Source organism: Brachyhypopomus gauderio, chromosome 6, assembly GCF_052324685.1.
Source record: "Brachyhypopomus gauderio isolate BG-103 chromosome 6, BGAUD_0.2, whole genome shotgun sequence".
In the NCBI taxonomy this organism is placed as follows: Eukaryota; Metazoa; Chordata; class Actinopteri; order Gymnotiformes; family Hypopomidae; genus Brachyhypopomus; species Brachyhypopomus gauderio.
The window spans coordinates 5,056,062-5,069,415 of NC_135216.1; the positions used below are offsets into that span (position 1 = coordinate 5,056,062).

At 43.1% G+C, this 13,354-nt stretch overlaps 2 protein-coding genes across 2 annotated transcripts; both read right to left on the bottom strand.

Moving 5' to 3' along the window:
* Positions 1-1,668: 1,668 nt before the first annotated feature.
* On the bottom strand, positions 1,669-2,619 carry LOC143516179 (olfactory receptor 51E1-like). Its single transcript, XM_077007753.1, has one exon. It carries the CDS (start codon positions 2,605-2,607, stop codon positions 1,669-1,671), a length of 939 nt encoding a protein of 312 aa, XP_076863868.1. The 5' UTR covers positions 2,608-2,619.
* Positions 2,620-7,799: 5,180 nt separating this feature from the next.
* LOC143516142 (uncharacterized) lies at positions 7,800-12,726 on the bottom strand. Its single transcript, XM_077007734.1, has 3 exons — positions 12,165-12,726; positions 10,874-11,194; positions 7,800-10,300 (listed from the first exon to the last, which is right to left on the bottom strand). Exons 1-3 carry the CDS (start codon positions 12,724-12,726, stop codon positions 8,049-8,051), a joined length of 3,135 nt encoding a protein of 1,044 aa, XP_076863849.1. The 3' UTR covers positions 7,800-8,048.
* Between the last annotated feature and the right edge of the window lie 628 nt (positions 12,727-13,354).

Here is a 13,354-nt window from a genome sequence, read left to right on the forward strand (position 1 = left end):
CGTAATTTACAAGGTCCATTTCAATATTTCCCAGCACGTTAAACTTAAATAAGTTAAATATTTATACATATACTCGAAATGATTCGAAATAATTCGCTTTTATCACATTATTTAATGGTTGTTTATTTTCAAAACGCCCAATCTTAACGTCTTCACGTTCTCTCATGTTTTGTCCTGGAATTACAAGAGTAATACAAGAGAACTGTTCAGTAAGACAGATATTTGTTGTGAAACGAAGTAGTTACAATTTAAAGCATTTTCAAGTACTTTAGCCTAAATTTCAGCACTTTCAAACCTGAAACACAAAGCAACATTAAAATTCGTCAGGTAAATGTTCCTTCCCCTGTATATGAGGGGTGTTTCTTTATACTACCACAAATTGTTTCGGAGAACACTGCACGCGGAAAGTATAAAAGCTTCCGCTGGTCGTGCGAGGTGGGCGGAGTCACACGCTACGGTCACTCACGAAAGTAAACCAGGCTTTAGAAAGGTTAATTTCTTCCAATTGCTTGCGCCCCACCTGCAATACCGCGCCCCACACTTTGAGAAACGCTGGTTTACAGGCTGTGGATATTATGATCATTTCATATATAATTTTTTGCTGGCCTATATTTGCACAGATGTTTTCTTTTAAATGGAAGCCAGGCCTATTTTCAGCAGACTGTGACTCTTATAATAAATAAATAAATAAAATGGCATGTAATTGAACATTGTACCTTGATTGTATCATTTTATTTAAAAAAAGAATGGAATCTGTTTTTTATTATTGTATAATGAGTATTTCAAGTACTAAAGATATACAAGTAAAACTTATGTAGTCTTTTTTAAGGCAATCAGTTTGCATGGTTTTAACAAGTAAATCAGCTTGCTGTTCAAGTAAATATAACTCTCAAAATATAAGTTGTAGGAAATGTGACATTAGTTAGCCAAACTAAAATAAATTATTTATCTTAAATGCACACTCAGTGGACTTCACTGCAGTTGATTAAGTTGTTTGAAATGGTAATCCTGCGTAAAGTACTCTATATGCTGTTTTTTAAGTTATTTAAACTCCAGCACAAGTAAACTTTACTAAATAAGCATTAGTTAGTACAACATACCATACCTATTTCTCTTTACTTAGTTTTTTAAGGCAATTAGTTTGCATGCTTTTTTAAATGTAAGGTTAACTAATTACAGGGTTGCAACTACATACTTTCTGAGGTGTATGCAAACATACTATCGGCGCCCCCCGCACTTCACCCCCACCCCCGATCAACTCGGCAAAAAATTTCTGGCATCGATTTGGCGCCCCCTCTAGTGCAGCACCCCTATGCGTCGCATACGCTGCATACCCCCTTTTTGCGCCACTGACACTGACTAGATTTTACAGTGCAGAGCAGCCCAGACTGAGGATCAAACCCAGACTCTGAAATCTTGCAATTTGTAGAATGCAAATTACATTATCATCAGTACAAACAATATATTTGAAAGTTGCATACAATTAATTTTTAAATGACACAATACAAAATATAGTACATTAACAGCCTTTTAATCACTGGTGCTCTAAGCTAAAGTCTCCTACAAAGGATTTTAATATTTAGGAAAGGGTACATGCAGGTGATAAACAAAACCAGCATAGTCTCTATACAGGCATTTATGTGAAAAACTAAAATTATTGAAGTAACTCTAAAAATATATTTTTGTTTTCCTCTTCCAAATAATTCTTTTAATCCTGTTCAAAATCTCTTGAACTTTTAGTCCATACACAATAGGATTCAAAAGTGGTGGAATAACCATATTTTCAAGTGACAGTAGCATGGCAATAATATGAGGTATGTTTGAATCTAATCTACTACTGATAACTTCAAAACATGTGGTGACTGTGAAACTGATAAAAACAAGAAGATGTGGTATGCAGGTCCGTAGAGCTTTGCTTCTGAAATATTCTGAATTCTTAAAACAGACTGTAAGTATCTTTACATATGAGAAGACGATGAAAATGAATGGTGTAAATATAGCAATGACTATAATAAACATTCCATATGCATTCCTTACAGATATGTCCCCACAACTTAATTTCATAACTACATTATTATTGCAGTATATTCTGTTTAAATTGAATTTACATATCTTAATTTGGTATGTTAATATCAGTGATATGCCATTTTCACATGTAGGCAAAAACCAACAGCAAAACAAGATCTTTTTGACAGTGGACATTTTTACAAGACTTGCATATTGTAATGGTTTACATATGGACACATATCTATCAAAGGCCATAGCAGATAACAGTGTAAACTCTGAAGCCATATATGTATAAATGGAAAAGGACTGAAATGTACAGGCTTCATAAGTAACAACTTGCCTTTCAGATAGAAGGTCAATCAGTAACTTGGGGTAAATAACAGTCGTTCCTAAGAGAGCATTACAAAGCAGAGCAGCAATGAATATGTACATAGGTTCATGGAGACATTTGTTTATACATATCACATAAACAACAATAAAATTGCAAAAAAGAATCAATAGGTAAACTGTGAGAGTAATTAGAAAATAAACATATCTGTATTTCTCCAACTCTACATGCCCCTCCAGAGTGAAATACGTAGCATTAATAGAATAATCCATGTGTTTTCATTGAGTTATCTATCAGATGCTAAAGGTTCTCAACTAAAAATGAGTTGTCATGCATCAGTTAGAAATCATAGGTGAAGATAAAATGTGGCAATACGGTTATGCTGCTGAGGGTATTTATTCACTCTCCCATAGTTACATAATCCTTTCTAGTTATTGGCCAGTTGAGAATTCCTAATTCAGCCCTCCCTTATTTCTGCCATACACTGTAAAAAATGTTTGTTGAATTTACGGTAATAAACTATAAAATAGCAACAGTAAAAAATCAGTATAAAACAGTATATCACTGTAACAAATGCAAGTTTACTATAAACAGTATATAAAATTTTTACAGTCATAATATGTAGAAAACACACATTTTTAATGTTAATTTCAATATTTTAGGTAAAATATATTGGAAAATTCTGTAATGTAGTAAACAAGGAATTACCCTAAAAAAAACAAAAATTCAGTCTAAATTACAGATTTTGCTGATGAGTAGCGTACATTTCAATTTACAGTGAAAACCCATTCATCAATCAGCAAAAATCGCACCTTGATTTCTACAGAAAGAAAATGCAAAAAATATGGCCAGTGCTGTAAGGTAAAGCATGTTGAAATATAGGACAATATACTGCCATTTTTTAAATTGTCTTTGTAAATATGGGTCAAATATTGATACATATATGGAATACTGTATTTTCTGGACCATAAGGTGCACTTAAAAGTTTTCGATATTCAAGTCTTGTGCTATCATTGCTGCCTTCAATCGAATGGTGACTGTAGAGACACTTCTCCCGGCTGTTCTTTGCTCAATTACGTTTTACGTAATGTTCTCTTGATTCGTTTATCGCTGCCAGCGTACATACTGTACACATTACGTATCTGTGTCAGGGACAGATTTTTTAATTCAGTGCACACATAAGGCGCTCTGCTGATTTTTGAGAAAATGTAAGGCTTTTAGGTGCACCTTAAAATCTGGAAAATTGTGTGTCGGTCCACTGGTGGACGGCGCTACTTCCCATGAGCCCCAGCGGCTCTGTTATCGATACGCGTTATGTGTAAGTGTTATGACATGCTGTTGTTGATTATGTATTTGATTATGTGTTTTGTTAGTTTAAGTCACCCTGTATTAGTTTATGTAGTTGTACATTGAGTCGACCTACTGTGTTTGTGTAATGTTACTGTGCTAATTAATGACCTGCCCTCATGTTTCATGTGTTGAGTCTATTCTGCGTGATCACGGCTTCATGCGTGATTACGTTGCTAAGGCAATTTAAATAAAAGTGCCTTGTTGTCTTAAAATGCAGCAACAACTGGACGGCCCGAGTGATGGCGGCCTGCCAGTAATTTACTGTGAAATAATCATGGTTGTAATGTGTTTATCATAGAGATGGGATGTAGTTGTTTACAGTAAAACAGTTGTTTTTAAAATGATTCACCGTAAATAGGTTTATTTAAAAAGTTGTTAATTTTACAGCGTATTATTGTAAACTGTAAAAAGTTATTTTCCGGAGAAGTGTAGTTAACACAGCGCACTTTAACTTGCACAATGGCTTCAGGCTCGACAGAAGCTGACACAACTGAAAGTCTAATACCAAAGAGGGGCAGCACATCAGTTGTGTGAAATTACTTTGGCTTTAAAAAAGATGCTGCTCAACGTCAGGTACCCTGCAAAACGTGCCTTGCTACTGTTGCTACGATGCGAGGTAACACTACAAACCATCTTCAGCATTTAAAAAAAAACACCACAAAGCCTCGTATGATATTTGCAAGGCTAAAATGCCAACGACCAGTGCTGCATCTTCAAATACGCCAAGTACCAGCCGACAGGTATCACTGACCGAACCGTTTGAAAGTGTAACTCCTTATTGAAATGATTCGAAGCGGCATGCTGAAATAACTCGGGCAGTAACGGAGTTCATAGGGAAGGTCATGATGCCCGTTAATATAGTGAACAAGCCCGGCTTCATGGCTTTGTTAAACACACTGGATATGCACTACCAAATGCCCTCACGCACATATTTTAGGCAAGTTGCTATACCTGCAGGGTTGCCAACTCTCACGCATTGAGCGTCTTAGACTAAAAGTTACTAGTTCGCTCTGGCGCCAACCACAGGCAATCGATCGATCGCGATGTAATAATAATACTTAAATTTTGTCCATTTTACACCGCCCCGATAATGTTCACCACCCCCCCCCCCCCCCACAACAACAAATTACGTTACGTGTCCCCCTTCCCCCCCCACAACAACAAATTACGTTACATGTCCACCCCCCCCCCCCCCCCCCACAACAACAAATTACGTTCGCCACCCACTCCAGGTTCAAGTCTCACATCATGCGATCTTGAAAAGTTGTCAAACCTGTACCTGAGCTGTATAAAAAATGCAGAAACAGAGTTTCCTGAAAACAGTGGGAAAAAATCGCATTTTAAATCCAAATCGCAATTTATAGATAAAAAATTGCAATTCAATTATTTTCCAAAATCGTTCAGCCCTATACAGGGTGAAAATGTCAGGGCTGGCTCGGCTGCCGCTCCTCCTACCACCACGAGAGTCAGTCCTAGACTCAATGGGCGTAATCAGTAGTGATCCGTTTCAGCCGTTGCTATGGCTTCTTAAGGAAGCTTGGTGAAACGGATCACTGCTGAATTGTTTTGGCTTGCCCGTTACGTCCTCAGCCCTTTCTTTTGTCTCTCGATCTCGTTGTTGCAATCTCAGTTTTAAGGTGTCTTGCCACCTTATTTTCTCTCTCTCTCTCTCTCTCTCCTCTGACTTTTCGCTTTTACTTATGCGAGTGTCTTCCTCCTGTGCTGCTTACCTCCCCTGGCATCCTTAGTTTCATTTTCACGCGTTGAGTTTCTTCCGCATTCTTTGAGTTGCCTTTTTTTTTTTCCGTGCTTATACGGTTGAGTTTCCTTTATTCTTTTCACGTGTTGATTATTTCCACGTTGTTTTCTGTTGGTATTTTTTCCCGTGTGTTACGGTGGAGTAAATTTTTTTGCATGTTGAGTTTTCCGCATCCTTTTGAGTTTGGTTTTTCTACAGTGTGTGTGTGTTTACGTGCACGTTGTGGGATTTATTTTCTGTTGACCAGCGTGTGTGTTCATTGCACGCATGCAGTTTTCAGCCATTGTCTCCTGCCTGCTTCATACGGCACTTGGGTCTATTTCTCTCTGTATTTTCTGACACGGTATGCATTTTCTGTCATGGGAAAGAACCGTTCCTTGTGGTGCTCCAATTTTGCTGACTAAGCACTCAGATCGTCTGGGTCCCATTTGCACATATTCAGACAGGTAGTCCATGATCCTGCAACAGTGGACCAGTCCACCTGCATCCTGTCCATTTTCCCTCCAAGTTTAAATGTTTGGATGGTGTTGAATGCACTTGAAAAGTTAAAAAAATACTCTTACAGTGGAGTTGCTGTTGTTGTCCAGGTGTGCATGTGCCTTCTGCAGTAGGTAGTGCATCATCCACACTGACCTGTTGCTGGTATGCAAACTGCAGGGGATCCAGAAAAGTGCTTACTTGAGTTCTTAACTAAGCTAGCATAATTCTTTCCATGACCTTCATGACATGTGATATGAGGGCCACAGGTCTAAAGTCATTTAGAGAGAAAGGGGTGGGGTTTATGTTGGATGGGAACCAGGCATGATGTCTTCAACAGCACTGGTACCCTCTCTTGCTGTATACTTGGGTCAAATAGGTGCTGAAATATCCCACAGAGTTGGGCAGCACAGACTTTCAGGACACTTGTGCAGATGTTGCCAGGTCCTGTTGCTTTGCCCAGACTCTGCTTCCCCAGTTTCCTCTTCTCCTGCTCAGTTGTCACCACTAAGTGAGTGGGTGGTGTTTCTATTATTTTTGTGATTGCTGTGTTGATGGTTGTGAGGTGAATGAGTTAGAAGGTGGCGTCTTCATTGTTCATAGTGATTGCTGTGTTGCTTGTGTTAACGGCTGTGCATTGATGTGGGGTGTTTGTGTGAGTGGTAGAGCAAGGGACAATGATGCAGGTGGGGGTGTGTGGGGGGGGAGTGAGATTTATTGCATACATACAACAACTGGGGTTGTGGCGTTGGATATCGGCAGCTCCAAAAGGACAAAACAACAAAACCTTCCCGTCAACGCAAAATACATTTCCCTACACACATATACAAAAAGGAAATACACAAAACTTACCTAACTACCTACCTACAACAAAACAAAGATAAAACAAACACCAAAAAGAGCACTGATTCCCCATTCTCCTTATACACTCTATAACTCGGTGGATATATATATAAATATAGTTGTGTATCTAAGTATATCAGGGTCAGCCAATACAACAAGAACAAACTCCCAGCACAAATCAGGTCTCGCAAGGGGCGTGAGTGCGCCACCATCATCCAGGGCTCTGGTGGTTTTATACATGCCAAAAGCCAATCAGGAACAATGTGCACGTGTAGCCAACTCGTATGACCCAGGTGGACCGACTGGACGGATGATCAAGGGGCGGAGCCAAACCTGCAAAACACACATAACCCACAAACGACCATGCAGGGTTGTAACATCCCCACCCCCATTCTGGATTCTGGATGGTATGCACTCGAGGTTTTATGTTGTATGTGTAACTGTTGCATGGTCCTACAGAATTGGGCAGACATGAAATTTGTACCGCGGTCCGATTGGTAGTACAGAACTTGCTTTTACCACGGCTCTAGTTCTAACACCTTACCTTCTAGTTCACGGCTCTAGTTCTAACACCTTACCTTCTAGTTCACGGCTCTAGTTCTAACACCTTACAGATTGCTCTTTTTAAACTCAAGTTGATTTTAAATGCTAATAAAACTAAGTTTATGCTGTTTTCCAGATTTTCAAATAAGGTTTTAAATTTTAAAACTATTTCTACCCTGACAGGATCCAGTATTGATCAAGTCAGTGAATATCAATATCTCGGCATCTGGCTGGATGAAAAACTTTCTTTTAAATTCCATATTAACAAACTCTCCATTAACACTAGAAGTCCCAGAGAAGGGTCTTTCAACACTTCTACCATCGGAACCCAGAGAAGGGTCGAGAGAACTGAAGGATTTTAGCTAACACCCTATTATCAGCTGTAAGCAGGCACTTTTGTCCTGTAAATAAGGCCATCACCTCTTCTCAATGCAACAAAACCAAGGAAAGAGACTAACAAACGAAGGTCGTGTGCATAAAATCAAACAAAAACACAGCAGCATGGCTCTCCTCATGCTCTCCTGGTCTTCGTCTGCTTTTATCCATTAGTCCTGATTGTAAGCCCCGCCTCCACTCAGGCAAGCCTGCAAAATAAGAGTCCTGCATGCAAAGCAAACAACCCTTACCAGAAGGGCATACCAGATCTTGGCACGTAACACGCCCCCCCTAAAAAAGAAAACACAAACAAGAAAAGAGAAACAAAGCACAAACAGAGGGAGTGTTACAGAACGTCTCACAGCCTCATCGTGACAAGGCATCAGCTACTTTGTTGTCCGCGCCCTTCTTGTGTCTCATCTCAAGGTTGTATTCCTGCATAATTAAAAACCACCTCATCAATCGTTGGTTCTGGTTATACATCCTGGAGAGGAACACCAAAGGGTTATGGTCCGTGTACACCACCACCGGTGACGTACTGGAACCCACATAAACCTCAAAATGCCTGAGGGCTAACAACAGAGCTAGTGCTTCCCGCTCAATAGTAGAGTACCGGGTCTGACACTCACTAAACTTATGGGAATAATAACAAACGGGATGATCAAGTCCCTTGTCTTCCTGTAGGAGGACAGCTCCTGCTCCCACTCCACTGGCGTCAACCTCTAACTTAAACGGTTTCGCGAAATCGGGAGCCTTCAGAACAGGAGCAGAACATAACAGACTTTTCACACTGTTAAACGCCGCCTGAGCATCAGGAGGCCATCGGAACGTCGCTTTAGGACTTAACAAAGCCGTCAATGGCTCAGCAACGGTGGAAAAGTTCTTGCAGAATCCCCTGTAATATCCCATCATGCCTAAGAATCGCCGCAGTTCCCGGCGGGTAGTAGGACGAGGAAAGTCCAGAATCGCCTTTACTTTCTGAGCAAGTGGACACACATGACCGTGGCCGACTTGCAAACCTAAGTAAGTAACGGTTGCCCGCGCAAAATCACACTTCGCCAGATTTACTGTTAAGGTGGCACGTGCCAACCTTGCGAATACTTCTCGCAGCAACTGTAAGTGGCTGATCCAATCCCAGGAATACACAACCACATCATCTAGGTAGGCTGTGCACCCCGGTAGATTAGCAAAAACTCCGTTTACGAGTCTCTGGAATGTAGCCGGAGCGTTCTTTAGGCCAAAAGGCATCACGGTGTACTGTAAGAACGCATCCGGCGTAACAAACGCGGATAACTCAGATGCTCTAGGGGTCAGCGGCACTTGCCAGTACCCCTTCAGCAAGTCCAGCTTGGTCACAAAACGAGCATCTCCTATAGCGTCCACACAATCGTCTATGCGTGGCAACGGAAAGGAATCAGTCACTGTTATGGCATTTAAACGCCTGTAATCCGTGCATAACCTAAAGCTGCCGTCAGGCTTCGGAACCAGTACACACGGAGAACTCCAAGGGCTTTTGCTATGGATAGCTAATCCATGCTCCAGTAAATATGACACCTCATTGCGGAGTACTTCTCTTTTCTGGGCGTTCACCCTATATGGATGTTGCTTAAGCGGGATCTCCCGCGTCACCTTGATGTCATGCGCCAACTCTGCAGTACGCGTAGGCACGTCACCAAAGACGATAGTAAAGTCCTTAATTACCGCTATTAATTCGGCTCTCTGTTCTTCCGTGAGATCATGCAACATAGACGTTTTCCCTTGCTCCAGAGCTTGTAACAGCCGCGAATTAACAAGACGCACACCGATATTGGTTGTCGATGTGTCTGCGTCCAACAACAACTCTTCGTGGTCCCTCTCAACAGTAGCCACCACGGCTACGTCCTTCACCACCTCGGGTGTTTTGGGGATCACAACCGGTTCCGCTACCGCTCCACGAAACGGCTTGAGCATATTGATGTGACAAACGCGAAACCGCCGTTTTCTATCAGGCATGTCTATTAAATAGTCTGTCTCACTCAATCGCTTCTTTATCTGATAGGGACCCATAAAACGGGAGGACAAACTAGCACCCTTAACAGGTAGTAACACTAGTACTTGCATTCCAGCTGTAAATTCTCGTGACACAGCTTTCATGTCATACCGGGACTTCATAGCCAACTGAGACTTAGTTAACATGTCCGCCGCAAACTTACAGGCTTTATGCCACCTTTCACGGAACGTGCTGGCGTAATCCAACACATTCATCGGTGCACTCGGCGTTGATGACAAAGCATCACGCAACAGTTTCAAGGGACCCCTAACAACGTGTCCGAACACCAATTGTGCCGGACTAAACCGTAATGACTCTTGTACTGCCTCTCGAGACGCGAAAAGCACGAACGGTACACCCTCATCCCAGTCTTTTCCGCTGTTCAGACAGTAGGCTTTTAGCATAGTTTTCAGTGACTGGTGGAATCGCTCCAAAGCCCCTTGTGACTGAGGATGGTAAGGGCTGGATGTCCTATGCTGGATACCCAGATCCCGAATCACTTTCTGGAAGATTCTAGACATGAAGTTGGTTCCCTGATCGGTCTGGATAACCCGCGGAAGACCGAACGTGGTAAAAAACTTCGTGAAGGCTTTAAGCACAGTCACAGCTGTTATACGTCTCAACGGAATCGCTTCTGGGAATCGAGTTGACATACACATAATTGTTAACAGATATTGATTGCCGGCCTTTGTTTTAGGCAAAGGCCCAACACAGTCCATTAATATTGTGTCGAAAGGCTCCCCCACAACAGGAATAGGGCGTAGAGGTACAGGGGGAATCACCTGGTTCGGTTTTCCCACCTTCTGACATGTTTCACAACTAGAGCAATACTCCTTCACATCAGCCTTCAAACCAGGCCAAAAGAAATTCTGAAGGACCCGATGATAAGTCTTCCGAATGCCCATATGACCGGACCAAGGAACATCGTGCGCTGTCTGTAATACCAAGCGCCGAAAAACCAGCGGAACAACAATCTGTACTATGGCCTCGTAAGCAGTTCCCTGGGCCGTCCACTTACGCACCAACATACCATCTTCCAGAAAATATTGGGCACCTCTTCGTCCCGACATGGAACACACTCGAACCGCGTCATAACACGCTTGCAAACTTTTGTCAGTTCTCTGTGCCTCAATCAACTGATCTCTTGTCACGTGTCGCTCACCTGAGAATCCCATAACCATATCCGTCAACCGTTTGGTTTTCGAGTCATCCCCGACGTCCAGCTGCGCCATAAAAGAGTCCGCAAGAGCGACATTCCCCTCTTGTTGTTTCTTCCGCTCCTGTGACCGCGTAACCACACACGCAGCAAACACGTCGGGGTGACGGACGGCGAGACCGTCTGATTGGCAGCTGTCACATTCCTCTCCCACTTCAATCGTCGGCACTACATTGCCGCCAGCCACGTCATTCCCAAGCAAAACATCCACGCCTTTGAGAGGCAACACCGAACGAACACCAACTTTAATTCTGCCTGTAACCAAACCTGATCGCAAATACACATAGTGCAACGGTATCTGGACATATGACAAATCCAAGCCCTGACAAAGGGCATAAGTTCCAGTAAATGTCTGGTCAGACAAAGGCAAAACACTTTCGCGTACCAATGACAAGGACGCTCCCGTATCACGCAAAATTACGACCTCGTTTGCAGATTGATCTCCCTCACCTACCGACAACGTGCCTGAAGACAGAAATGGTTTGTAACAGCCCCCACTCTGAGGTGCGTCTTCGGAGGTTGACAACACTCCCACAGATTTGACGTGTAACTTCTCTTGACGCTCATGTTTCCGCTTCAAAACCGGACAATCAGCTACCACATGGCCCTGTTTGTGACAGTAATAACATTCAACATGAGCAGCAGGACCCGCACTATTCACCCGTTTATGTGGATCTGGTTTGGGCCTCTGCTCCACAGGTACAGGTCTCATGGTAGACCGCGGCACAAACAGAGGCCGATGTGTCAGTACAAACTCATCCGCCAACACAGCAGCGTGATTTACCGTAGTGGCTTTACACTCGTTTAAATGCACTACCACTGGTGCAGGAAGACAATCTTTAAACTCTTCCAACAACATAAGTTCTCGTAACGAATCCAAACTGCTCACGTGGCTAGCCACCAACCATTTCGCAAACAACTGGGCTTTCTCCCTAGCGAACTCCACATAAGTCTGGGAGTCTGATTTCCTACAGGACCTAAATCGTTGTCGATACGCCTCAGGGACTAACTCGTATGCACGCAGAATGGCCGTCTTAACCACATCGTAGTCCATACTTTCCTGTAAGGATAAGGCTGAATACGCTTCTTGAGCCTTCCCAACCAGCTTGCTTTGCAACAAGAGCGTCCACAAACCCTTCGGCCAACTAAGTGACGTAGCTATACGTTCAAACAGGGAGAAGTAGGTATCCACTTCTGCCTCACGAAACGACGGCACCAACGCTATATGTTTCGTTACCTGGAAATCCGAACACCACACTAGGATCATGACTCCGGACAGGAACTTCCACTGCTGAGGCGTTGTCTGCTTTCAGCTGTAGTTCACGCAAACGGACCTCCCTGTCCACCTCCAACTCCAAACGCCGAACAGCGATGCGTAAGTCGAAGTCTGCCTGTCTCTGCTGAGCGCGTTCTTGTCGCTCCATCTCTAATCGCGCCACCCGCACACGCACACGCGCATCCTCTCGAGAACCCGTTCCCGTGTAAGGCGAAAGCGGGTCAAACCGTGGTAGCGTGGCTTTGCTGCCTTGAACCTCGCTACTCACCAATTTTTCCTCGCTCTTCGCCAGAACCGGAGGTTCCGCCCCCGTGACGTCACCAGGCGCAAGCACCTGCTGACCCAACAGCCGTAACCCCGTCAGGTGTTCGATAACATTTCGTTTTATCTCGGATTTTAACAATTGGCGAGACAAAGACAGACCCACAGCCTCAGCTATTTCCAACAACTGATCCTTTTTACATGTGTCCAAACACTCGACTGAGGGGCAACTCAAAAACGCCTGTATGTCAAAGGCAGCCATGTGCAGTACTAATACACCTCACCACACCCGTCTCATACACACTGTAAGCTCTCAAAACAGCACAAAACAATCCCGGACGAGCCCCCACTCTGTTACGACCCGGGACGCCACAAAGGTGAACTCAGGGGTCGCACATATGCTGTTATTATGTTCTGTGTTGTGCTGGCCAGAGAACCCACATAAGAATAGTAAGACACGGAAGCCAAGGTTGGAGGGATCAAGACTCAGTGTATTGCACGTATGCAAGTAACAGCTCAAAGCGCAATACACAACCCTTCAGCCCTGGGCAATGGGCTAGGAGCGGTGATGAAATAAACCAAACCAAACAAAACACCTATACTAAACCTTATCTCCCAACAACCCATCACATACAACATACAAAACCACTCTACACTAACCTGCTATACACATACAATAAACACATCACCGCCGCTTACCTGAGGTGTCTAGACAAGAGTTCAACTACGTGATGTTAAATGTAGGAGTGCACTCATCTACTCTTGCCCAGCCCAGAGCAGACAAAAGAGTAACAATCAATCACCTCTTCTCAATGCAACAAAACCAAGGAAAGAGACTAACAAATGAAGGTCGTGTGCATAAAATCAAACAAAAACACAGCAGCATGGCT